At 45.3% G+C, this 27863-nt stretch overlaps 2 protein-coding genes across 3 annotated transcripts; both read left to right on the forward strand.

Annotated features, from left to right (window-relative positions):
* Positions 1-2518: 2518 nt before the first annotated feature.
* Positions 2519-6031, forward strand: LOC139579281 (probable phosphatase phospho1). Of its 2 annotated transcripts, none has more exons than XM_071407802.1 (3): positions 2519-2754; positions 3185-3245; positions 4077-6031. In XM_071407802.1, the coding sequence occupies exon 3, from the start codon at positions 4196-4198 to the stop codon at positions 5033-5035; it is 840 nt and encodes a 279-aa protein (XP_071263903.1). In that variant the 5' UTR covers positions 2519-2754; positions 3185-3245; positions 4077-4195; the 3' UTR covers positions 5036-6031. The 2 variants fall into 2 exon arrangements, with proteins under 2 accessions (XP_071263903.1, XP_071263913.1); XM_071407812.1 differs by having other exon boundaries at positions 2589-2754; positions 4221-6031.
* Positions 6032-9950: 3919 nt separating this feature from the next.
* On the forward strand, positions 9951-25747 carry LOC139579074 (116 kDa U5 small nuclear ribonucleoprotein component). The gene is made up of 26 exons (XM_071407314.1): positions 9951-10090; positions 10658-10769; positions 10905-11067; positions 11185-11263; positions 11378-11453; positions 11567-11632; positions 12054-12089; positions 12189-12279; positions 12506-12588; positions 12793-12959; positions 13205-13329; positions 15560-15623; positions 15705-15795; positions 18516-18651; positions 19013-19140; positions 19539-19732; positions 20405-20759; positions 20909-20991; positions 21494-21580; positions 21982-22108; positions 22587-22674; positions 22747-22865; positions 23243-23337; positions 23537-23690; positions 24838-24945; positions 25061-25747. The coding sequence occupies exons 2-26, from the start codon at positions 10668-10670 to the stop codon at positions 25154-25156; spliced, it is 2913 nt and encodes a 970-aa protein (XP_071263415.1). The 5' UTR covers positions 9951-10090; positions 10658-10667; the 3' UTR covers positions 25157-25747.
* Positions 25748-27863: the final 2116 nt, after the last annotated feature.

The raw sequence follows: 27863 nt of genomic DNA on the forward strand, positions 1-27863 counted from the left end.
GCACGAACACTTAGAGCAGTCCCTGTGCATAACTAGACAATATTATGCACCCGTTTTTAATTAATAGAACTGGGTTTGCCAGGAAGGAAGGAAGCGGGAGTGGTTGACATGGAGGACGCCACATAAATCATATGACAACACTTTAGCTTGATTGCATCCAAGATTTTTTAAGTAGCTCTCAATGGGAACAGTAAGTATTTTAACAGCAGTGTGTTGGGCTACAATGTGTGTGTGTATATTCATGAGAGTTTGAAATGTCTCTGCCTTCAGGAAAGAGAAGTGAAGATCATAAAGTGCATGTTCCAAATAGGTGGGTCCACGCCACATCAACCACCCATTAGTCCCTAGACTCTGTCTTGTCTGTTTTTGGCTTCATAAGTGTTGTCTGTGTGTTCAAGTGCTTGCAGATGTTTACTCTTAATCCTATAGAGACCCTGTAGCCAGAGCAAACTGTTAGAGCAAGACCTAACAAAGTTTATTTTCAAAACTTGATGTGAGAGAAAGTAAATTACTGATACTGAAATTCCGCATCACAGTTCGTTGTTGACATCACAGGGTTAGAGAGGATGTGAGTCAGTGTTTGTGTTCTATGCAGATGAGAAAGAGACGGTGCGCCCAGCTAGCTCATTTGGTTCCTTGGAAGTTGTGGAAATGTGTGTTTTTTTTTGTATCCCAATTGGTTCTGGGAACAAAGCCGTATGTTTCCTAAACAGTAAAACTGAATAAGTAGTAAATAAGTAATAAATATAAACATTTAGCCTGTTCTGGGAACATACATTTTTAGGTTACAGGGAGGTTCTGGATGGTTTCATAAACACTGAGAATGGAAATTATAGGTTACTTAATAACTTCCTTACACCTTGACCAAACCATCTTCGTCCGTGTGTGCGCCATTGTGCGCATGTTGATTTTTAACTATCCCTACCTGATGCGTTCATGACACGCAGGTTAAAATACCAATTCATTTGACAGGTCAAAACACAAATGAAACATTCAAAGGACATTTAGATAGCTTGGTATTGCTAGCTAATTTGTCCTGGGAGAAGAAATGCATATGGTCCTTTTTAATTTTTTTGCTGGATCTTTGTAGAATTTTGGCCCATTTTGAGTCATCTAAAATCATGTGTTCTCTACTCTGACAATCAATCCACTGATCAAATGGGAAACCTAGTTAGATTTTTAGTCAGATTTCTCTCTTCATTCAGCTTTCTTTTTCTTCTGTGGATTTGATATGGTGTTTGGTAACCAACTTTAAGGTGCGTTACCTCCAATTGGACTGGAGTCTGGACCTCAATCTTTCAATCACCCACGTGGGTTAGTATGCTCTTAAAAAACCCATGAGTAGATGGGAGAGGTGGCGTGTCTAAAATGGAGCCAAGTTCTATTTTAGCGCCTGGCTACACAGACCCATGTGAGCAGTTGGGATGAAATGATTGAATAACACGTATATGTTCATTTATTTTGCACGCAACACGGCTGGTTTAGTCACCATCTTAAAAGTTTCAATGAATCTTTCAATGAGACTAAACGCTGCTAGCTTGTTTTAGGTCAACTTTTTATTTTACTCCAAGCACAGATAGGACACATGGAAAGTAATTTCCTTAGGCTTTAATCATGCAAACACATTTTTATTTATTATGACACGGCGTCTGTGAGATTTGAAGCTCTGTTCTCTATCCATCGAATTAGTCCACTGGGCCACCAGGTTGGAGCTAGCGTTTTTTTTTTTTACATATACAAGGCAACATTCCCAGAAAGTTGTGGGAAGGTATGCAAAATAACCATAGGACAAACACGCTCTCATCAAGCGCTAAGAAACATGGTTCTCAGTTATGTGCTTGCTGGGAGTGGCAGGGGAACGTGTGAGTGACTGACTCACCACAGCACTGCTGCTGTTTGTGAGTATGTGAGTGGGTGGTCAGGTTCATTCTCTTGCACTGTGAGTGGGAGTGGGCCGGGTGAATACACAGCACCAGATATGTCTGCACTCCCATCTGCGTTCAGAAATAGTCACTTCCCAACTGCTAGGCATTATTGGCTCTTGTGGCAGCGAGGAAGGGAGGCTGTCTGAGGAGATAAAGACATGAGGGAGGGGTTGGGGGAGGGTAGCCTGCTGGGTCGCAGTGGCTGAACATTCAGAGGTGCAAATGTCTTGCTTTCACCTTTTTTCTAAACCATTTGTAAAACCATTCATAGTTTATTTTTCCATAAATTTGAACATTGTGCTCTGTGTTCTTGGTGTCACCCTTGGGTCAATTAGGGATGTGTGGTTTGCGCACAGCAAAAAGTCTGTAAATGATGTCACATAACAGGCCTATCTTGTGTACATACCACTAAGCAGTTTTGTTATGCATATATTGAGAGAACACAACAAACGGAATCTCTCCATGTTGTCTGTGGAGGCTGTGCTGAGTGATATTCAAACCAGAATCAACCAACTTCTCTCCAGCCTGTCTACTGCTCTATGGGTTCACTTACACAGGATATTGGAGGCGGACGCCAAATGGGCCGTTGTTGCGTAGCCTAGGACGTCATAATCGTAGCAAGCTCAGTGGTTTTGACAGCCAATAAAACGAGCTGAAAGCACCCTGTTCCTCGACAATCAAACCTATATATAACCAAGTGATGGTCAAGTTCGAGACTGGACAAAGTACAGCATGCCGGTGAAAAATTCAAGAACATAGGCACCTTTTAGAGATACTGCGAGGGACAACCGTGCCGTCGGGACATGTTTGTGGACATACATTCTTAATGGTACATTTTTGCTATTGTTCCTTTGTTCTGCAAATAAGATGAATTATTTAGCAAACTAACCGTCGGGAAGTTTTCCAGTGCGTAAATATAGCTCTTTCACTCGTGGGTTAGGATACATTTGCATAAAGGCTCATTTATCTATTAGATGTTCATCAGTCTACTCGGTTTTTGGAGCAAATTGTTATAGCTTAAGTAATTGATATTCCTGTGAAATGGCATAATATAATGCGCTACTGTACTATATTCATTGCATACATTTGTATGTAGCCTAATATTGTATGATGATGGTTACATTACGTTATTAGCCTACAGTAAGCGCTGCAGAAGCGCGCTGCACTTTCTGGCATTGTAGATAATTACAACATTGAACGGTGTCCGTCTCTTGGGGTTATTTACTGGGTTTTCCTTAATTATCTTCCTCACTTTACAGATCCCATGTATTGGTTGATAGTGTTCTAGGAACCTTCTGTTGACAGCACGGAACATTGAAGGTCAGTACAGTATGTTCCGTTCTTTTCACTGATTCCTTGCAGCTTCAAACAGATCAGCATTGCATGACATGTAGGCTGGCGTTAAAAATGTCTTGATTTAAGATATCAGTTTATTTTGCATGCTGTTGACTCGTGTATTACTTGGGTCTTATTACATTTCAATGTTCTGCAGCTGCACAGGTGCAGGACATCACAGCTGTACCACTTACATAATAATGTGACTTTACATTTTGACGTTTCAAATGGTAAAAAATCTGTATTGTAGTACTCTAGTCCAGGACCAGATATGACTCGACACGACCAGTGGTGACTCTGAATCGACCAATGGTGACTCTGAATCGACCAATGGTGACTTGAACTGAGAGTAGTGTCTTTGTTAAATTATGCAACAAAGAGAGATTTTCATACTAGCTACAACAGCAAATGTTAGAGAACTAAATGATCTAGATATCCTTACAATGTGCAACAATGTAACAGCATTTAGTACATAAATGTTGGGTGGCAGCTTAGCACTGCAAGTGACTTGTGACACGACTCGTGACTATAAAGGACTCGGACTTGAAGACTTGTGACTTGCTCTGACTTAATGTGGTTTCAGGGGTATAAATGTGCTTGATGTTTTAGTACACATGTTGGGTGGCTACCAAGCAGAAATGCAACCCACGCTGATATTGGCAAAATGATTCTTTCCCATACTACTTCTAATCTTTCTAATTCAGGTCCATTGAAAAAAAGAATAATCTCTAAATGTTTGTATTTTGTTTGTCTTTTCCTCTTCAATCTTTACTTTTTACTCTGCTTCCATCCTCCTCCTCCTCCCTGGTCTATTAGACACATTCTTCCCAGAATCCCCTACCTTGTGTTTTCCGACCTTCCTCGTCGTGAACGAGAGACCAAAAGAGCAGGATTTTGGTGCCACTCATCTCAGTAAGAGGTTGTCAAAGCCAATCATGAACTGCTTTGGCTCTCCCCCAGGCGAGGACGTTACCCCCCCACGTTCCAGACGCTCTGCAAACAACATGGCCGCCAACTCAGCAACGCCCCCCTCTGACAGGCGCTTCCTCATCATCTTCGACTTTGACGAGACCATTGTGAATGAGAGCAGTGATGATGTGGTGGTGCAGGCAGCCCCAGGGCAGAACCTCCCCGCCTGGCTGAAGGACACCTACCGGCCGGGCCACTACAACGAGTACATGCAGCGCGTGCTAGCCTACATGGCAGAGAAGGGCGTGCCCGAGAGCGCCATCCGCTCCGTCATCGAGAAGATCCCCGCCTCTCCCGGCATGCTGGCCCTGTTCCAGTTCCTCCGCCACTGTCCTCCGCAGGACTTTGAGGTGGTTCTGGTGTCTGATGCCAACACCTTCTTCATCGAGTCCTGGCTCCGCCGTGTTGGGGCCCGCCAGCTCTTCGTCAAGATCTTCACCAACCCTGCCACCTTCGACAAGGATGGCCGGTTGGTGCTGCGCCCCTTCCACTCCCACAGCTGCCTGCGCTGCCCGGAGAACATGTGCAAGCAGGTGATCTTGAGGGACTATGTGATGAGGCGGACGCAGGAGCGCGGGCGGCCGTTCCAGAGGGTATTTTACGTGGGCGATGGGGCCAACGACTTCTGCCCGTCACTGATCCTGGGCCCCCGGGACACGGCGTTCGCCCGGCGGGACTACCCCATGCACCGGCTGATCACTGAGATCCACGAGGCCATGCCGGGGGAGTTCAAGGCTGTCACTGTGCCATGGGCCAGTGGGGAGGATGTGGTGGAGCGACTCAGGAAGCACGCAGAGGAGAAATGATGAAGCTAGGGGGGCGGGGGGTACACCACCTGCTCACACACACACACATTAACAAATACTCAGACACACGCACACACACACACCCATACACACATACACAAATCACATTCCCAGATCAAATACCCACAAAACCACATACTGACACACATCAATGAAAAAACACTCTACACTCAAGAATAGAGCATGCCAATTGAACAGGCCTTTGATATATTGCCTGCGACAGACAGTGTCACACTTCCGCTCAGTCCATCTGTCTTACTCTGACTCAGCCATAGAGCTAGAAATACTGTAGAGATACTGTTGTCTTTCAGTCCAGCTCCTCACACTCTAGGCTTAAGGTCAATCAAAGACACCAACCCAATAAAAGCATCAACTCTGTTAATCATTACAGAGACCTATGCCTTAGTTGATACCCTACCAATCAGGCCAGTATTGAGTCAACCAAGCTTTTAGAGGGATTGATCCTCTGATCAAACATACATCATTGACTGAATAGGGGGTTCCGCAGTGATACATTTAGGACTGATGTATTACCTATATTCCTTTGTTAACACCGAGCTTTATTGGTTTATTAACAGTCAAACTAGGGCAGCAGATCGTGTTAGTTAGTGGCCCGTTCTCTGACTCTAGCCCTCTCCAGTCCACCCAATGGCATTGTCGATGCTAAATTAATGGGTGGCTATTCCAGTGTAATTCTTATCTTATATCAATAATGAATGGTGTTGTTTACTTGTTAACAGTGCTCTTTGTGTAATAGAGCATTTATGGCTGATCAGGGAAAATGTAATGTGACAACATCGCCATCTACTGGCAGACCTACAGATTGCAACTAGAGACCAGTTTTGGAAAATAAGTTCAAATGTAATGTACCAAATGACATAACTAAATATTGTATCATTTTAAAACATGTATTATTATTTGTGTATATATGTCTGTTTTTAATATGTACCATGTACTTGTTCCACCACCAGCAGGAATATAAAGCCATGAACTAAACTTCTGAGTCTGTACTTTAATGTCCTATCCTAACACACTGCAATTGCACAACCACTATGTTATTCTCTACACATAGGTGCCGCTGGAAACAGTGTTTCTTAAGGCAGCAGCACAATAGTCTTGAACACCATTTAGATATGTTTCGCACCCATGCCTATGCCACACCCCTCCCTCTCAAAACATTAGACCATGGAGGATAATTAGCTGTGAGATAGGCCAAAACCAATGTGATAAAGGAAAGGTCTAAATAATGTCTCCAAAGTGGGTGAAAAATAGTTCACCATTACACCAAAGAGATTATGGATTTATTCTGTGTAATCGCTGATAAAATGCATACTTTTGTTTCGACATATTACAAGGCCTACTGAATTACAGAGGCAGATTTGTTCCTCATGCCAGTCATCTGACACCCCAGAACTATGCAACCATCAATGAATAATTGTCAATTTCCATAACAAGCACTGTAATAATTATAATTGTGCCAACACTGCTTGAGTCCCTGTGGATTTATCCATTTTAAGTAGGCCTAGCCTATCTAGAATATAGATATATGACACTAGCCTATCTAGAATATACACTGCTCAAAAAAATAAAGGGAACACTTAAACACAATGTAACTCCAAGTCAATCACACTTCTGTGAAATCAAACTGTCCACTTAGGAAGCAACACTGATTGACAATAAATTTCACATGCTGTTGTGCAAATGGAATAGACAAAAGGTGGAAATTATAGGCAATTAGCAAGACACCCCCAATAAAGGAGTGGTTCTGCAGGTGGTGACCACAGACCACTTCTCAGTTCCTATGCTTCCTGGCTGATGTTTTGGTCACTTTTGAATGCTGGCGGTGCTTTCACTCTAGTGGTAGCATGAGACGGAGTCTACCACCCACACAAGTGGCTCAGGTAGTGCAGCTCATCCAGGATGGCACATCAATGTGAGCTGTGGCAAGAAGGTTTGCTGTGTCTGTCAGCGTAGTGTCCAGAGCATGGAGGCGCTACCAGGAGACAGGCCAGTACATCAGGAGACGTGGAGGAGGCCGTAGGAGGGCAACAACCCAGCAGCAGGACCGCTACCTCCGCCTTTGTGCAAGGAGGAGCAGGTGGAGCACTGCCAGAGCCCTGCAAAATGACCTCCAGCAGGCCACAAATGTGCATGTGTCTGCTCAATTGGTCAGAAACAGACCCCATGAGGGTGGTATGAGGGCCCGACGTCCACAGGTGGGGGTTGTGCTTACAGCCCAACACCGTGCAGGACGTTTGGCATTTGCTAGAGAACACCAAGATTGGCAAATTCGCCACTGGCGCCCTGTGCTCTTCACAGATGAAAGCAGGTTCACACTGAGCACGTGACAGACGTGACAGAGTCTGGAGACGCCGTGGAGAACGTTCTGCTGCCTGCAACATCCTCCAGCATGACCGATTTGGCGGTGGGTCAGTCATGGTGTGGGGTGGCATTTCTTTGGGGGCCGCACAGCCCTCCATGTGCTCGCCAGAGGTAGCCTGACTGCCATTAGGTACCGAGATGAGATCCTCAGACCCCTTGTGAGACCATATGCTGGTGCGGTTGGCCCTGGGTTCCTCCTAATGCAAGACAATGCTAGACCTCATGTGGCTGGAGTGTGTCAGCAGTTCCTGCAAGAGGAAGGCATTGATGCTATGGACTGGCCCGCCCGTTCCCCAGACCTGAATCCAATTGAGCACATCTGGGACATCATGTCTCGCTCCATCCACCAACGCCACGTTGCACCACAGACTGTCCAGGAGTTGGCGGATGCTTTAGTCCAGGTCTGGGAGGAGATCCCTCAGGAGACCATCCGCCACCTCATCAGGAGCATGCCCAGGCGTTGTAGGGAGGTCATACAGGCACGTGGAGGCCACACACACTACTGAGCCTCATTTTGACTTGTTTTAAGGACATTACACCAAAGTTGGATCAGCCTGTAGTGTGGTTTTCCACTTTAATTTTGAGTGTGACTCCAAATCCAGACCTCCATGGGTTGATAAATTTGATTTCCATTGATCATTTTTGTGTGATTTTGTTGTCAGCACATTCAACTATGTAAAGAAAAAAGTATTTAATAAGAATATTTCATTCATTGAGATCTAGGATGTGTTATTTTAGTGTTCCCTTTATTTTTTTGAGCAGTGTATGTATGACATTATACAGAATTTGAGAACAAGAACAGTCACTTTTATTGTTTCACATAATGACTGTAACCACTTAAACTGTTTACCAACAGCAGGCTATTAGAGAAAGCTAGTTTAACAACTTATATAGCTGATAATGGTTGCAATACATCTGCATTTGGCAAATATATGACTGTCGTCTCCACCTTAAAGGCCCAATGTAGCCATTTTCATATCAACGTCAAATCATTTCTGAGTAAAAGTTAAGACCCTTACGGTAATAATTTTCCACTAAAATGGTCAAAAAGAAACAAAACTGCTTTACATGCCAAAACCTATTTCACAAGCATGAATTTTGCTAAGAATGTCCGGGAGTGGTCTTAGTGGGGCGGGCAAAACTGAAAACTAGCTGTTATTGGCAGACAAGTTTGGAACTCTCTTTGTTATTGGTCTATTAACTTATTTACTGCCTGAGAATGTCACCAGTGAAGCTGAAACGCCACCCATTCAAAAACCTTCTGATTAGATGTGTAGATTGCATTTTCAACCAGCAACTATTAGGAAGTAGCCTAACTGTAGGAAAGCTTGCAGTTTATTAGGCTACAGATAAAGCTCCCGAGTGGCGCAGCGGTCTAAGGCACTACATCTCTGTGCTAAAGGCGTCACTACAGACCCTGGTTCGATTTCAGGCTGAATCACAACCGGCTGTGATTGGGAGTCCCATAGGGCGACACAGAATTGGCTCAGCGTCAGTCTGGGTTTGGCCGGGGCAGGCCGTCATTATAAATAAGATTTGTTCTTAATTGACTTGCTTAGTTAAATAAAGGTAAAAATAATAAAAATAAATATGAATAAGCTATGATTAACTTCACAGGGTGGTGAACGTGCAAGGTGATGAGCTTTATGCTTCTTTACAATAAATATCAAGGGTCTTATTCTTGTGACATGATGATCGATGCTGGGCTGCCGTTTGACAAATACAAATAATATCTCTCTTATAATAATAATCTCATAATGTAGGTAGCCTACCTGCACTGTCTCTGCGAGCTGTTGGCTAGAGTGCATGTGCAAAGACCATAGTGGACACATTTGCTATATAAAGAAACAGTTTTTGTGACAAAACCATCAGTAAAGTTGAAAATACGATGGAAACCCATTTAACTTGTATTTTTAATTCGGTACATGGGAATTTAACAGCAACATTTATTTTTATTTGCACTATGTCATCAGGCACAGCCTTTTATCTGCAAAAAGTAAGTTTGATAGAAACACATTTCTGGTGGGAAAATGCTCATATTTTTTTATGCAGATTTTAAAATATGTGCATGAAAATTTCTCAAATTGTTTGGAAACCTAGCTACTGATCAAATCTTTTTTACTGCTAAAATCTTTTTTACAATGTTAGTTTCATTAGCTGTTGTACAATATGACACAAAATACAGGAAACAACATTTTGAGTGCACTGGGCCTTTATAACAAACCTACAAATCCATTTTACACAGACATTGCCTTTCAGTCCAAAATACCGATCCTGAGTAAACTCGCTTGTCGTTCATGTAAAATATGCGCCTCCACAAAAAATATCGCCTTGGCAAGAGACTTCGCGCGCATGAACATTTTCTTCCAAATATATTAGCAAATAAAATATCTATGGACTGTAAATGTTATATACATTTCCTAAAACAAATAACCATAGATATATTATTTTAATATCATTATTTTTAATGCATTGTACTTTTACAAAAATATACAATCAGGCAATATGAAGATAGTCTACATTTGTGCATCACCTACGCTCGACGTCCGTTTGCATTGAGGGGTCCTACATGTGCATGGTTTGGAAACAGAGGAGAGAAACACTGTGAATAGTTCAAATAATTAGGAAAATAGCGATACAAATTTGAAACTACCGCTCGTTTTGCACATCAAGGTAACGTTATGTGTTTTTGTGCTGATATATTCTCCAGAACAAGCTTGCTACTTTATTGTAGAAAAGCGAAACGTCATCAACCGCAACACAGCCTGGCCGTTGGTTAGGGATGCCATTCATTCCCTATATAACTGCTATGGCTAACTAGCTAGCGATTCCACCAAAACATAGCTAGCTAGCTAAGAGATTACTGTAGCTACTAAATATCTGTATTACAAAGTTGCACATTTTAGGCCATTTTAAAGTGAGCCATTGTCTTTGAGGTGTGAATTTGATGGGTTTCTTTTCATGATTTTCTCAACTTACTCGCCAATGCATGCAGTATCTAGCTAATATTAACATGTAGTTCCTGTGTGTGTGTTTGTGTGTGTGTGTGTTTGTGTGTGTACCTGAAACGTTATACATGAACATCTGAACCAGTAACACAGCTAACTAATTGCAGAATTATAGTAGACAATATTAATTGGTTTGTAGAAGGTACTCTTTGCAGAAGGCTAAATCATGTGCGTGGCTGGGTGTGTGTGATGCAATTTTAATGCTAATCCATTATGTTTTCCTCTTACCCAGTCCTTTCACAATGGAGACGGATCTGTATGACGAGTTTGGGAACTACATTGGTCCAGAACTAGACTCTGACGAGGATGATGATCTGGAGGCAGACGACAGAGATGCGGATGAGGTTTGTTTACTGAAATCAACAGACAGCGTAGACGTTAATCCACATTACAATGCATTCGAACAAAAATGAAGTAGGTGTGTTTATAATGTCTGGTCATTTCATGACATGCTTGTTTCCCCCTCTGCTTTTGTGAAGGCTGATGAGGATGAGGATGATGAGCCGGCTGATGCTGATGAAGATGTCCCAGGAATGGAGGTAGTTCTGCACGAGGATAAGAAATACTATCCTACAGCAGAGGAAGTGTACGGGCCGGAGGTGGAAACTTTAGTCCAGGAAGAGGACGCACAGCCCCTCACAGGTCAGACACCACACACATATAAACACAGTCTCACTAATACACACTCAAGCACGTAGATGCATTCATTCAGATATGAAAGTATTAAACTTATTCCCATTTTCTCTCCATCGCCATCAGAACCCATCATCAAGCCTGTAAGGAACAAGCAGTTCACTCTGATGGAACAGGAGCTACCTTCCACTGTTTATGACATGGAGTATGTAATTGACCGTTCACAAGTTTGACTGTTGTAAACTAGACCTGCGTCTGTCTGACCTTTTGTGAGTATAGACAGAGACAAAGTTCAACCCCTACCTCTCCTCTTCTGCAGGTTCCTGGCTGACCTAATGGACAGTCCCGAGCTGATCCGTAACGTCACCCTGTGTGGCCACCTGCACCACGGAAAGGTAAAAAACTCAGCAATTGACCTGCTTTCGAGCCAGACCTGGCTAAATCATGGATGTTAGTAGCTATACTGATGGCATTATTGTGATTTAATGCGTTTGTTTATTGTCTGTAGACGTGTTTCGTGGACTGCCTGATTGAACAGACACACCCAGAGATCAGGAAGAGAGATGACATGGATGTGAGTTTACGCTTCAGCTTGAAGTCCACTTTAATAAATGGAACACTAGTCACTTTAAATAATGTCACTTTAATAATGTTTGCATATCTTGCATTACTCATCTCATATGTATATACTGTATTCTATACTATCTACTGAATCTGTCTGTCGCTCTGACATTGCCCGTCCATATATTTATATATTCTTAGTTCCTTTACTTAGATTTGTGTGTATTAGGTATTTGTTGTGAAATTGTTAGATATTACTTGTTAGATATTGCTTCACTGTCAGAACTAGAAGCACAAGCATTTCGCTACACCCGCAATAACATCTGCTAAACACGTGTGTGTGTGTGACAAGTAACATTTGATTTGAATCTGAAATGAACTGTGTATACTGTAAATCAGCCATTAATTCACTGCATTTTTCCTTGGTATTTCAGCTCCGTTACACAGATATCCTCTTCACTGAGCAGGAGGTACGTTTGTATTGTATTCAGAGCTATGACAAGTTCTTGCAGAATTGTTTATCTCCCATATAAGTGCATTGTGCTGACTCCTATTTGGTGCCTCCACAGCGAGGGGTTGGTATCAAGAGCACCCCCGTCACAATGGTTCTTCCAGACTCCAGAGGCAAATCCTTCCTCTTCAACATCATGGACACACCAGGTATGCAAATCAACATCAAATCCAATGTTATTGGTCACATACACATATTTAGCAGATGTTATTGCGGGTGTAGTGAAATGCTTGTGTTCCTAGGAAACGTAGGGGAGATTAAAAGAGTAATCAAGGGCGGTTGATTGATATCATTTACCGCCTCGCTGTGTGTGATGTTAGGTTGGCTGCTTTAGAAAGGCAGAGCGGGACATCATACCCTTTGTCATCCCTGCAGGCCACGTCAACTTTTCGGATGAGGTGACAGCAGGCATCCGACTCTCCGACGGTATCGTGCTTTTCATCGACGCAGCAGAAGGAGTGGGTGCTCTTACTTTTTCTTTTTTAGCTCAAATCCCCACTCACCTCAGTGCATCTCTCTATCTTGTCTCGCTTCTCTTATCAGTCTTTGCTTCGGTGTTTGGCCTAAAGACGCAGGCTTTTGTGTTCTGAGGCCTGGCCCCAGAAAGTAAAATGTACCATTTCTCCCCTAACCCAGGCCTCTGCCCCTCTGTGTGTCTTTAGGTGATGTTGAACACAGAGCGTCTGATCAAGCACGCAGTCCAGGAGCGTCTGGCCATCACCATCTGCATCAACAAGGTGGACCGCCTCATCGTGGAGCTCAAGCTGCCCCCTACAGACGCCTACTACAAACTACGCCACATAGTGGACGAGGTCAACGCCATGCTCAGGTACTGACGTGGGGAGGGCCTGATAGCCATGGCTACGGGGCTGACACTGAGGGGTGTGGAGGAAAGGAAATATCTATTTTTTTCAGATGAGATTACTACAAGTAGCAAACAGAGCATTTGTAAAGAAGATTCCATTGCAGAGTGAAACCATGAATGTGAAAACTACTAGCATTGCGATTAGCCTGTTGTAGTATAGTGTCCAGTGTGTGTCATTGACTGTGGCTCCACTCTCCCCTTTCCCTCAGCACCTACTCTACAGACGAGAACCTGGTGGTGTCTCCTCTCCTGGGGAACGTGTGTTTCGCCAGCTCTCAGTACTGTGTTTGCTTCACCCTGGGCTCCTTCGCCAAGATCTACTCCGACACCTACGGTGAGGCGACCCTCATTGTAAATAATAATTTGTTTTTAACTGACTTGCCTAGTTAAATAAAGGTTACACACACACCACACTATTTTGTTGGTTTTTACGTATGTCCCCATTACCAGTAAAACATAATCAAAACCTATTTCTTTCACTTACTTGCTGTGCTGTTTCGTTGTTCATTTCTTCAGTCGTTTCATTCTCAACCAGGATTTCTATGGTATGCCGTTTGGTGTCTTTGCGTGTCTAAAAAGATGTCTTGCGCACCTACAGTGCTGGTCATAAAAAAAAAGCTTGCTAGCTCATGGATGCAAACAATGTTCTTCCCCAGAAACATAGGAAAACAACATCTGTTTCAGTAGCTATAGTTAGCTAGGTGTCATCTAAAATAACCCTAATTTATAAGACAGTCTTATTTGATTAATGGTGGTCGGACCCATCTATGTGAAGGTAGCCAGATTAAGGATTAGCCACATAGTGGACTTTGCATTTAGCCTTCAAAGTAAAAGTATGGCATAATTCTACTATTTGTATTCAGTTGTGTCACTGTCAATGACATACTTTTATTTTGAAGGCAAACCGCAAATTCCACTATTGTGCCTAATCCTTATTGTGGCTAGCTTCACAACCCGGTCTGGTCGAGCCTCACTAGCCAGATGAAGCTAGCTGGCTACTTATAACGTTAGCTTTGGGCAAGAGAATACATTTCTTGTTAACAAACTATAGTTTTGGCAAGTCAGTTAGGACATCTAATTTTGTGTATGACACAAGTCATTTTTCCAACAGTTTACAGACCGATTATTTCACTTATCATTCACTGTATCACAATTCCACTGGGTCAGAAGTTTACAAACACTAAGTTGACTGTGCCTTTAAACAGCTTGGAAAATTCCAGAAAATGATGTCATGGCTTTAGAAACTTCTGATAAGCTAATTGACATAGTTTAAGTCAATTGGAGGTGTACCTGTGGATGTATTTCAAGGCCTACCTTCAAACTGAACGTACTTTGATGCGAAAAGTGCAAATCAATCCCAGAACAACAGCAAAGAACCTTGTGAAGATGCTGTAGGAAACAGGTACAAAAGTATCTATATGGACAGTAAAAACGAGTCCTATATCGACATAACCTGAAAGGCCGCTCAGCATGGAAGAAGCTACTACTCCAAAACCGCCATAAAAAAGCCAGACTACGGTTTGCAACTGCACATGGGGACAAAGATCATACTTTTTGGAGAAATGTCCTCGGGTCTGATGAAACAAAAATAGAACTGTTTGGCTATAATGACCATCGTTATGTTTGGAGGAAAAAGGGGGAGGCTTGCAAGCCCGAAGAACACCATCCCAACCGTGAAGCCCGGGGGTGGCAGCATCATGTTGTGGGGGTGCTTTGCTGCAGGAGGGACTGGTGCACTTCACAAAATAAATGTCATCACGAGGAAGGAAAATTATGTAGATATATTGAAGCAACATCTCAAGACATCAGTCGGGAAGTTAAAGCTTGGTTGCAAATGGGTCTTCCAAATGGACAATGACCCCAAGCATACTTCCAAAGTTGTGGCAAAGTGGCTTAAGGACAACAAAGTCAAGGTATTGGAGTGGCCATCACAAAGCCCTGACCTCAATCCCATAGAACATTTGTGGGCAGAACTGGAAAAGTGTGTGCGAGCAAGGAGGCCTACAAACCTGAGTCGGTTACACCAGCTCTGTCAGGAGGAATGGGCCAAAATTCACCCAACTTATTGTGGGACGCTTGTGGAAGGATACCCAAAACGTTTGACCCAAGTTAAACAATTTAAAGGCAATGCTACCAAATACTAATTGAGTGCATGTAAACTTCTGACCCACTGGCAATGTGATAATAGAAATGAAAGCTGAAATAAATAATTCTCTCTACTATTATTCGGACATTTCACATTCTTAAAATAAAGTGGTGATCCTAACTGACCTAAGACAGGGAATTTTACTCGGATTAAATGTCAGGAATTGTGAAACTGAGTTTAAATGTATTTGGCTAAGATGTATGTAAACTTCCGACTTCAACTGTAGGTATGCACGGCAGCTTTGACACTGGTTTTTAACATCGGCATTAAACTGGACATCAGGCCGATACCGATGTTGCCATTTTTAGATAATTTTGTCCGATTCCGATATGTTCACCGATATATCGTGCATCCCTAGTTTTAACCCTACGAATAACTGTTAAAAATGAACTGTTAACCCTTCTCTCTGGTGTTGCAGGTGACATCAACTACACAGAGTTTGCCAAGAGGCTGTGGGGAGACATTTATTTCAACCCCAAAACGTAAGTGGTTTTCATTCAGGGTCATTTAGACTTTTTGTCTGTAACGCACGACGATAACCCTGTTTTGTCTTCTCTCCTCAGCCGCAGGTTCACTAAGAAAGCCCCCACCAGTAACACCCAGCGTAGCTTTGTGGAGTTTGTGTTGGAGCCTCTGTACAAGATCCTATCCCAGGTAAGACCCCTCTAACGCAATCATCTCCTAGAAAACACATCTTATACACTACATGCTAGGGTTGCAAAGGGTCGGGAAACTTTCCGGGAAATTTCCGGAGATTTTCCATGGTTAAATTCAGCAAAAAAGTTTACTTATAACAGTGAACCTTTTTTTGTGGGATACACAAGGCAATTCTAGGTCTTGTGGCATATTTTGATTAAACTATCCCCAATTCAATTGAATTGCAACCCTCTGCATGCACGGTGCATTCTTCCATCACATGTGCAGTGCACTCTCCATCACATATACAGCTGATTCTCAAGATCTTGCACACTAATGAGATGCTATTGAGCCCACACTACTACACTGTGTGAGTCAACTACTACATGCTCTCTGGTAAGTTTTGATTACAATACTGGGTGGGGTGAATATACATTTCTAACTTGATAACAATTTCTGCTAGTTAGTTTTTGCTACTGTGTGGGTGCTAACTGAGGAGTGTTAATTCACCTTAAATGTTTCCATACATGTTTCATTTTAAAACATGTATCTTACAAAGCTGTTTAATCTAACTGCTTAACTATGTATCTGTACATGGAATTGTGTGTGTATATTTATTTATTTTTACTAATTTTTTTCTAATCTTTACAGGAAAATGCCACGGGCATTATCTAATGTGTGGAGACATTTCCCTGCAGCTAATGTAGAAGGAAAAGCTGTGTGCATTTGCAAATACTGTGCCAAATCATATGTGAAGAATGTAACAAAGATGCAGAATCATCTGGCCAAGTGCATAAAGACAAAAGTCCCTCTACTTATACTTATTCGATGTGAAAATGATGTATCAGACACCTTATCGATAGCAACAGCTCATGGTCCTCCTGGAATCAGATGTTTTTTTGACTCAATGGAGGAACGTAGTCAGAGAAATGCTGATGAATGTCTTCCTCCAGCTGTGTATGCAACTGGTTCACCTCTGATGCTCACAGGCAATGTGTATTGGAAGAGATTTCTGAATGTTCTTTGCCCAGCATACACCCCTCCAACCAGACATGCTTTATCTACTCATTTTCTGGATGCAGAGTTCAACAGAGTTGGTCTAAAGTGGAGGAGTCCTACCCTCACATCACACCCATTGGCTGTGCTGCTCATACATTGAATCTGCTCCTCAAGGACTGAAAACAATGGTACTAAAAACAATGGTTACACTCTACAAGAGAGTCATGGAAATGGTTAGTTATGTGAAGGGTCATCAAGTTATAGAAGCAATCTACCTCACCAAGCAAAGTGAGAAGAATAAGAGCACCACATTGAAGCTGCCCAACAACACCCGTTGGGGTGGTGTTGTCATCATGTTTGACAGTCTCCTGGAGGGGAAGGAGTCTCTCCAAGAAATGGCTATATCACAGTCGGCCGATATGGACACCCCCATCAAGAGGATCCTCCTGGATGATGTATTTTGGGAGAGCAGCCTGAAACTCCTGAAACCTATAGCAGTAGCCATTGCACAGATTGAGGGAGACAATGTCATCCTGTCTGATGTTCAGACTCTGCTTGCAGATGTAAGATAATAAATATGTACTGCCCTGCCCACTTCGCTGTTGCTCCAAGCAGAGGAAACTGCAGTTCTGAAATCCATCAAAAAGCATGAAGACTTCTGCCTGGAGCCCATACACACGGCAGCGTACATATTGGACCCCAAGTATGCTGGCAAGAGCATCCTGTCTGGTGCAGAGATCAACAAGGCCTATGGTGTCATCACTACCGTGTCTAGCCGCCTGGATGAGGGCAAGGTTCTTGGCAGTCTGGCGAAGTACACTTCCAAGCAAGGGCTTTGGGATGGAGATGCAATATGGCAGTCGTGCCAACATATCTCTTCAGCCACCTGGTGGAAGGGACTTTGTGGATCTGAGGCTCTTTCCCCTGTTGCCTCCATCATCCTCCAAATCCCACCAACATCAGCCGCCTCAGAGCGCAACTGGTCCTTGTTTGGGATCATTTTACAGATGTATGTTGAAAATGTTATTGTGAGGTGCGATGGCTCATTCAATATTCCCTTTTGTTGTTCAGTGAAATCATCCCATGTGAAGAGTCAACTCATTTAATTAGAGTTTGATTCGTAACTAAATAGTTTGTTTTATGTCTTTTGGAAGGGTTTAATAATGGAAGGATTTAATAATAATAAGGTAAAATGTTTATGTATCTGTCTCCGTATGATATGGGAAATATATCCAATGCAAAAAACATCTACATTTAAATGGTATTAATATTAATTTGCATATTTCCGTTAATTCCCGAATTTTCCCCAAAATGTGCAACCCTACTACATGCACAGATGATTTCTTTAGTGTAGACATGTCTGTTCCCTCAAACACACTATCCCTGTGAGTCCAAAAAAGAAAAGGGGATTGGGTCTCCCATAAAAGACTGCAAAAGTTTTCAGTTCACGGTGCTCTTATTTAAAAGCTGACGCATTGCGACCTCGATCGGTCTTTGTCACAGAAAGGACGCTTTGAGAAAGGCCGAGTGAAACGCGTCAGCTTATGAAACCAAGAGGAGCGCCATGAATTAAAGTGTTGTTGAGGCCGTTCGTGGGAGATGCCGTCACATTTTCTTGTTTGGACTCCGTGATTTTACCCAGATGTCCACCCCATTCCATAGAAGTCTTTCAGTAGCGCTTGCACGTCTAAAGAGTAAACTTCCCCCTTCTCTCTCTTCCCCTCCTCTCTCCCTCCCAGGTGGTGGGTGACTGTGACACGTCTCTGCCTCGGGTGCTGGATGAGTTGGGGATCCACCTGATCAAAGAGGAGCTGAAGCTCAACATCAGACCGCTACTCAGGCTGGTCTGTAAGCGCTTCTTTGGAGAATTCACTGGTGCGTACGCCATCCGCCACCCCCGTTTCCTCTCTGACCTCCACTGCCTCCTCATATACCGCTCAATAACTATATCTCGTGTTTCATCTTATTCACAGAGGTCGTTTACAGTTGAGCCATGTTTATCTTCTGTCTTTAGCAAGGCCTAATTCTATTGTACGCATTCTCATTATAGGCTCTTAGTGTACGTTTGCGTACGATGACTCACTGTACGTGGTTACCGCTCACCCTCCGTGTGCTCTGGCCAGTGTATCCGCCTACAGTCTTGGATAATCAGTGGTATAATTGCACACAATGTTGTGTTTCTGGTGAGTGTGACAAGCATATTATTGTGATGCCAAGCATGACCTCCCTCCTGCAGGCTTTGTGGACATGTGCGTGCAGCATATCCCCTCACCACAGGGGGGCGCCAAGAACAAGATAGAGCACAGCTACACTGGAGGACTGGACTCAGACCTGGGGGAGGCCATGGCAGAATGCGACCCTGATGTGAGTGTGACGGAGTGGGGAAACACAGGCCCTGGGGCTGGGGGTGAGAAGAGGCGAAAGAGAGACGGATGGTAGTTGGTTTCTAGTAGGGGGAATCTGTTTTCAGTGTTAATCAATAGCCTCATTGCAATTGGAATCGCAATTAAGCAAGCGGGTGATTTGGAATTGACTGGTAGTGAAGTGAGTTGTTAAAAGAAATCGATCACAAACATTCCAAATGCCCTTCAGAGATCCTCTAACCAATAATGAAGGGAGAGGCTTGAGATGTAACAAATAGTTGCTTTTTGAATTCTGTTAAATAAACTTAGTTATTAACCTTTTCTATTTCCTTTTACCCTCTTTCCCCTCTCCCTGTATCCCTTCTTTATTGCTCGTTCTCTTTCCCCTCCTCCCACCAGGGTCCTCTGATGTGCCACACCACTAAGATGTACAGTACTGAGGACGGGGTGCAGTTCCATGCGTTCGGCCGGGTGCTGAGCGGTACCATCCAGGCGGGCCAGCCAGTCAAGGTGCTGGGAGAGAACTACACTCTGGAGGACGAGGAGGACTCGCAGGTCTGCACGGTGGGACGTCTCTGGATCAACGTCGCCAGGTAATGACAGTCATTGTTAATATGCCTCCTCGCAGACACATCACTTGACCTGCGTCCCAAATGGCGCACTCTTCTGTACATGGTGCTCGAATTAGGACGAGAGCTTTATGGGCCCTGGTCAAAAGTAATGCGCTATATAGGGAATAGGGGGCCATTTTGGGCGAAGAATGAGTGTGTTCATTATAACAAGTTGACGGTTATGTATTCATTACTCTAACCCCTCTGTGTTTCCTCCCTAGTCTCTGGTCCTCAATATAATAATCATCATCATGATTTGGTGGGTGCTTATGTAACCGAGGTGAAATGGCTAGCTAGTTAGCGGGGTGCGCACTAGCGTTTCAATCGGTGACGTCACTCGCTCTGAGACCTTGAAGTAGTTGTTCCCCTTGCTCCGCAAGGGCCGCGGCTTTTGTAGAGCGATGGGTAACGATGCTTCGAGGGTGGCTGTTGACGATGTGTGCAGAGGGTACCTGGTTCGAGCCCAGGTAGGGGCAAGGGGAGGGACGGAAGCTATACTGTTACACTTATATTTGTCCTATTTCACATGTACATGTGTGTATTATACACAATGTTTTCTTGCGTATCCTAACTCCCTAAGTGTTCAGTATGAGAAGTTGTCTGTCATTTACCCCAGCAGTTGTAGCTCAAGCCCCTTCACGTTCTAAACCACAGGTACCAGATAGAGGTGAACCGTGTGCCTGCCGGCAACTGGGTTCTCATTGAGGGCTGTGACCAGCCCATCGTCAAGACCGCCACCATCACCGAGCCCCGAGGGAACGAGGAGGCCCAGATCTTCCGGCCGCTCAAGTTCAACACGGCGTCTGTCATCAAGATCGCTGTGGAGCCAGTCAACCCGTCAGAGCTGCCCAAGATGTTGGACGGACTGCGGAAGGTCAATAAGAGCTACCCCTCCCTCACCACCAAGGTGGAGGAGTCAGGGGAACATGTGATCCTGGGTACTGGGGAACTCTACCTTGACTGTGTCATGCACGACCTGCGGAAGATGTACTCTGAGATCGACATCAAGGTCAGTTCTCGCTCCCTCACGTGTCCCTTCACCCAATTGGAACAACAAACTAATCTTCCTGTATCGGAGTCTTAAACAAAATACCCTTCATGTCTGGTGTTATTTCTTGATTGGTTTTCCAGTACTGAATGTCTCCCTCTTTCTCCAAGGTGGCTGACCCCGTGGTGACCTTCTGTGAGACGGTAGTGGAGACGTCGTCTCTGAAGTGCTTTGCCGAGACGCCGAACAAGAAGTAAGCATCCACCATCATCTCCCATGGGTCACCAGTGACCTAGCCTACAGTACACTAAACGACTAGTGTAGACTGGGTGCGTCCCAAATTTCCTTCTATGGTGCACTACTTTTGACCAGCTCCCATAGGGCTCTGGTCAGAAGTAGTGCGCAATATAGGGAATAGGGTGTCATATGGGACGCATTCTGTTCCATGTTGAGGTGTGAGGTTTAGTGTGCTGTGTCTAGACCAGCTGGATGGGAGATTGAGAGTTGTGGCTGTTTGTCTGTGTTTTATTTTTATTTTATTTAACTTTTATTTAACTAGGCAAGTCAGTTAAGAACAAATTCTTATTTACAATGACGGTCTAGGAACAGTGGGTCAACTGCCTTGTTCAGGGGCAGAATGACAGATTTTTTACGGGGATTTGATCTAGCAACCTTTCGGTTACTGGCCCAACGCTCTAACCACTAGGCTACCTGTCGCCCCTGTGTGATTGACGGTTGTGTGTTTTGATTGACAGGAATAAGATCACCATGATTGCCGAGCCTCTGGAGAAGGGCCTGGCTGAGGACATAGAGAACGAGGTGGTGCAGATCACATGGAACAGGTACGGGACACACCTGCACACCACCTATTCATACAGAGAGTTCACCTGCTGTATCCTTCTACCTGTCCACATGTCAGTGTCTCAACCCAAACAGACACCTGCCATCACAGAACACCTGTCTTGACCATACCTTGAGGCCTATCCTCCTATCCGCAGCTATAGCCCTGTGTGTGTGTGATTGGAAGTGTACAGTGTCCGGCCCGCTGTGTGCTGCTCATCTGTGAACCCATCTGGGCCTGGCATTGTCAACGTGAGCCACGGTGCCAAGGCAGTGACACACTTTAACTTGACATCCCATGAAACCAACTCTGTTCCCTCTGTTCCTCTTCCTGTCACCCCCGCCCCACATCCCCACGGACACCACTCACTAATCCATCCTGTTGTTTCATCCATGGTTCCAGGAAGAAGCTGGGAGAGTTTTTCCAGACCAAGTATGACTGGGATCTCCTGGCTGCCAGGTCTATCTGGGCCTTTGGCCCCGACACCACCGGGCCTAACATCCTGGTAGATGACACCCTGCCTTCTGAGGTGAGACCAGGGCTCTAGGGATGGGCTAGGGGTGGTGTGGAGGGCTGGTGGTCTTGGGGTCATGCTGGGCTACTTTGGGGTCAGCCTGTCTGTCTCTAGGCCTAACTGTAAACAGACTGTGTGTGAATTGTGAGTGCGTGTTGGAGTGATTTAGGATGACTGCTGTCTAGCAGATGTGTGAAAATGCATCGATGGATGTGTCAGTGAGTTGGCCCTCTGTCGACACCGGTGTGATCATGGGGGCATTGACCCATTGAGTAGCCGGTCATCGGGCGCAACAACATCGGTCGTGGGTTATTGTTATGCCACCTGGAAGACAAGGAAATATTATGAACAATCAATCTCTCTATATTGATCTTTGATTATGACACTGTTGGGTGTGATGAAGGCAATTTCGTGTCCACTTGTATTCAGACGTGCGTAGCTTTGCACGAGGCATATGTCTCCAGGTAGTTGACGGTGGTGTCGTTGTGTGCAGGTGGACAAGGCTCTGCTGGGCTCGGTTAAGGACAGCATCATCCAGGGCTTCCAGTGGGGCACCAGGGAGGGGCCTCTGTGTGACGAACGTAAGTGTCTTGCCACTCTTTATCACTCACTCACTCACTCACTCACCTAACCGCTGTACGTCCCCTCCCTAGCTATCAGAAACGTGAAGTTTAAGATCCTGGATGCGGTCATAGCGCAGGAGCCTCTACACAGAGGAGGAGGACAGGTCATCCCCACAGCCAGGAGAGTGGTGTACTCTGCCTTCCTCATGGTGAGATCGTCCCTCTCTCTCTCTCTCGCTACCTCCCTCCCTCTCCTTTCTTCCATCTTTCATTAACTCTCGCTCCCTCTCTTGCTTCCTATCCTTTTTCTCCTGTTTTTCTCCTGAGTTACATTGCCTTGATTAAAGTGCTGGTTTCTTCCGACTTGCTCTTGTTTGTATTGACGTGTGATAGCTTCCCTCTTTCAAGGGTGTCTCCTTTGCATCCCTCCATCATTGCCCGCCTCTCGGGCTTCTCTCCTCTCTGACTTTCTCCACTGTTCTTTCCTCCCCTGCCCTCTATCTTCTCTGGCTCTCCCTCCTGCCCTCCTCTCCTCTGGTTCTCCTAATGGCTGTCCCAATTACTGTCCCTCTCCTGTCCCTCCCAGGCCACCCCCAGGTTGATGGAGCCCTATTACTTTGTCGAGGTCCAGGCCCCAGCTGACTGTGTGTCTGCTGTGTACACTGTACTGGCCAGACGGAGGTGAGGTCCGCAAACCACTAAATAACGATGTCTCCTCTGTACCATCCCAATTACCCCACCCATAACTTCTAGACTGACCTTTTTAAACCTTCACCTGGAAAGTTGAACGTGGAAATATTGTGCTGATTGCTCAAATGTGGTGGTTTTGTTATTTCCGTTGTTACAATTCTATCTGCTGTGTTTTTGTGTTGTGCTACAGAGGTCATGTGACCCAGGACGCCCCCATCCCCGGGTCTCCCCTCTACACCATCAAGGCCTTCATCCCAGCCATCGACTCGTTTGGCTTCGAGACTGACCTGAGAACACACACACAGGGACAGGCCTTCTCCCTGTCCGTCTTCCACCACTGGCAGGTAGGATCAAACGGCCGGACACACACACAGACACACACACACAGACATGTGTGCCCTCTTTTATGCCCACCAGCTGTGTTAACATACACATGCACACACACTCGGACAGAATGATGCCAGTCACGAACCTCGTGCTCATGCCTGCCACTCTGAGTAAATTGGTTTGGATGCTGACTAGAAGGGTGTTGAGTCAGCAGCTATTGTGTACGCTACAGTTGTCTCTATTTTTTCCCCCCCTGTGTGTGTCTCTCTCTCTTCTCCTCTCTGGCTGTGTCAGGAAAAATGTATTTGCTCCCGTCGCCCTCATTTGCCCCAGCTTGCTTCTAGTCTCTCCTCTAGTCTCTCGTCTTCTGTAAACTGAAACGCAGGCTGTTCCTCTCCGTAGCGTGATCATCGCCCCCTCCCAGTGTGGTGTGGTGGCGTTTAGCGGCCCTGCTCCGTCTGTTCATTGGGCTGCAGACGCTCCATTGATTTTTCCTCCCGTTCAATCTTTTCCCCCGCAGGCCTGGGGTTTTGTTACAGCACAGTCCTCGGATTTGTCCCAAATGGCACCCTACTCCCTATTTAGGCTAGTGCACTAATATTGACCAGGGCCCATAGGGCTAAATAGGGAATATGGTTCCATTTGGGATTGGAACGCAGCCCCACATGGAGGAGGGAGTGAGAGATTGCAGAGTTGGCGAAACAGCCCCTTGCCTGATTTGGGGCCAAGAGATTCACCCCCCCTTTGCTCTCCCTCCAACAGGCATGTAACATTTACCCATGAAAACGGGATTGAGGTGCCGGTGAAGATGATAGGTTTAAGTAATCATTTTAAAACGCCATTGGACTCAGCACTAGATGTGCTAACGTTGCGGCGGTGAAGAGTGTGACGGACACCCCCCTGACTCAGTGACGTGGAGAAGGCCGGCTGACTAGCAGAGAACCAATCACGCGTTTGAGTGGTGAAGGGTTTAGTGGTGGCGACTATTATAGGAGGCCTCCGCTCAGGTTTCAGCTCCTGTGCATCTAGTCAGTGTGTGGATCATGTGAAGCCGTAGACTAGATGGGGAATTCCTCAAACTGACCATATTGTCCTTTGCACTCATTCCCCTTTTTTCTTTTCAACCCTCGTCTGACCCCTGTTTCTTCTCTCCTCTCCCCCCAGATTGTCCCTGGTGACCCCCTGGACAAGAGCATCGTGATCAGGCCACTGGAGCCCCAGCCTGCCCCTCACCTGGCCAGAGAGTTCATGATCAAGACCCGCCGGCGCAAGGTACGTATACCCCCCACCACCATGTCTGTGAGGGAAGGTGTGCCTTAATAAGTATGTGCTATTGACCCGGCACATCACGACCATGTGACTGACCGACTCCATGGTTTCCATGCAGGGTCTGAGTGAGGATGTGAGCATCAGCAAGTTCTTCGACGACCCTATGTTGTTGGAGCTGGCCAAGCAGGACGTGGTGCTCAACTACCCCATGTGAGGTGTCCGGAGACGGGGAGACAACGACCGGAGTGCTACCCTCCTCCACCAGCACCACAACCAACATCCCCACACCACACTGTATGGGGCTATAAACCCCACTGAGGTGGGTGGAGATTGTCACAGAGGGAAGCGGAGTCTGCCAGTTTTGTTTCCTGCTTTCATATTGGTGATTTATGTGGACTTTGTTAACCAGGTGAGGTCACTTACCCTCATCAATGACGTAAGTTAATCAATGAAGCACTGATATGGAACCCAACAGACCCTGCAATCTCCTGTTAAGACTTTGGCCACCCGTGCTCTCCTTGTAGGAGGGACTGTTATTATGATAGGACTGCATCTACAGTTGTAGGGGCTGGCGGGATAGCAACATCTCTGACACCTCTCGTCATCAGCGCAATGAATAATACTGCTGAGGTGTTTCCCCTCATCAATGTCTTGTTTATTTTTTTTGACATGTATAAATTCCCAAATGTTTTGTAGATGTACGATGACTTGAAAGCAGGCTTGATTTGTTTTTACCTTTTTAAAATATGAAATTGGATATCTTGCGTCTGTTTTGAGTAAAAAAATAAATATGCTTGTGAAATCAGTTTTGTTTGAATCCATAACCAACTGTGGTGACTTTATTTTCTTCACTTCCTTCCAGGCGTTTAGTTTGTTTCACATTGAGGGCCCTTTTCTGAAGTTACTGTATATACGTCATGACCTTGATGTGTTATTGCACTGTATGCAAATGGGGGGGTGTTCAGCAGAAGTGGGCGTGTACAGTGCGGAGCGCCATGTTGGAGCACGGGCGTCCGTGTGAGTGATTGGCATGTCTGTTTTGGGGGGCTGTGTGAGCTGTGACTGATGGACAGGCCTCTGGATGGGGATAGGCAGCCACGGAAGATAGATGGTGAGACCAGGGTCACATGCACCACAAGTGTGCTGGAGCACAAATCCTCAGTCTTTCTGTGATTCCTCACATTCTAAGATAATCTCCTTGGCTCTTTTATTGGAGGAGAAGGTCCAAGGTCCCTCCCCTAGGACGACCACCTCCAATGGGTTTTGAGAAGGAGACGAGGAAAGAGGAATTGAGAAAGAGCCACCGGGAAAGGTAGCAAGGTGGGAGAAAGGAGGTAAAAGAAATGGACAGACTGGTGGTTTTATTTCTAACTGAGCCTCTCTCTTGGTGCCCTGATGATAAATGTAAGAGTAAGTAAGTCAAAGTTTCCCAAAGCTTTTTCCACTGACCCAACTAAAGTCTGAGTGCACAAGGAATTGGCTCCAAGATACATTTGGCAAAGACTCATGACATATTTGCGTAATAGCTTAAATATAACCACTATATATATGTGTTAGGAAGCAGGGCTTGATTCAGTACACTTGACTAATAGTGGATTATTCCCTTGACTTGGTGTGTGGTTAACTCTGTGTCTGTCACACCTAGAGAGCTCTGACATCTCAGCTGTATGCCCATCATGATTACTAGAATGGACACGGAGACGCAGGGTGGGGACGGGACTGGACCTGCAGGGACAAAAAAGGTCTCCGAGCAGCTTCGTGAGAACTCTGGGTGTGGTTTTCATTCGCAGAGACATCGGTACATTAAGATATGGAATGTTCCAGCAGGTTATTAGAAGTCCAATGCAGCTATTTTTATCTAGATGTCAAATCATTTCCGGGTGATCATTAAGTGATTGTCTTCAATTAAAATGGTACAAATAAGCAAATAGCTTACATTTACATTTACATTTAAGTCATTTAGCAGACGCTCTTATCCAGAGCGACTTACAAATTGGTGCATTCACCTTATGATATCCAGTGGAACAACCACTTTACAATAGTGCATCTAACTCTTTTAAGGGGGGGGGGGGTTAGAAGGATTACTTTATCCTATCCTAGGTATTCCTTAAAGAGGTGGGGTTTCAGGTGTCTCCGGAAGGTGGTGATTGACTCCGCTGACCTGGCGTCGTGAGGGAGTTTGTTCCACCATTGGGGTGCCAGAGCAGCGAACAGTTTTGACTGGGCTGAGCGGGAACTGTACTTCCTCAGAGGTAGGGAGGCGAGCAGGCCAGAGGTGGATGAACGCAGTGCCCTTGTTTGGGTGTAGGGCCTGATCAGAGCCTGAAGGTACGGAGGTGCCGTTCCCCTCACAGCTCCGTAGGCAAGCACCATGGTCTTGTAGCGGATGCGAGCTTCAACTGGAAGCCAGTGGAGAGAGCGGAGGAGCGGGATGACGTGAGAGAACTTAGGAAAGTTGAACACCAGACGGGCTGCGGCGTTCTGGATGAGTTGTAGGGGTTTAATGGCACAGGCAGGGAGCCCAGCCAACAGCGAGTTGCAGTAATCCAGACGGGAGATGACAAGTGCCTGGATTAGGACCTGCGCCGCTTCCTGCGTGAGGCAGGGTCGTACTCTGCGAATGTTGTAGAGCATGAACCTACAGGAACGGGTCACCGCCTTGATGTTAGTTGAGAACGACAGGGTGTTGTCCAGGATCACGCCAAGGTTCTTAGCACTCTGGGAGGAGGACACAATGGAGTTGTCAACCGTGATGGCGAGATCATGGAACGGGCAGTCCTTCCCCGGGAGGAAGAGCAGCTCCGTCTTGCCGAGGTTCAGCTTGAGGTGGTGATCCGTCATCCACACTGATATGTCTGCCAGACATGCAGAGATGCGATTCACCACCTGGTTATCAGAGGGGGGAAAGGAGAAGATTAATT

Source organism: Salvelinus alpinus, chromosome 1, assembly GCF_045679555.1.
Source record: "Salvelinus alpinus chromosome 1, SLU_Salpinus.1, whole genome shotgun sequence".
In the NCBI taxonomy this organism is placed as follows: Eukaryota; Metazoa; Chordata; class Actinopteri; order Salmoniformes; family Salmonidae; genus Salvelinus; species Salvelinus alpinus.

Bases quoted from the DNA above. Each gene is read 5' to 3' on its own strand.
- LOC139579281 (XM_071407802.1), top strand. From the start codon at position 4,196: ATGAACTGCTTTGGCTCTCCCCCAGGCGAGGACGTTACCCCCCCACGT.
- LOC139579074 (XM_071407314.1), top strand. From the start codon at position 10,668: ATGGAGACGGATCTGTATGACGAGTTTGGGAACTACATTGGTCCAGAA. The intron at 12,280-12,505 runs GTATGCAAATCA...TCATCCCTGCAG, and splicing joins CAACATCATGGACACACCAG to GCCACGTCAACTTTTCGGAT. The intron at 15,796-18,515 runs GTAAGACCCCTC...TCTCCCTCCCAG, and splicing joins TGTACAAGATCCTATCCCAG to GTGGTGGGTGACTGTGACAC.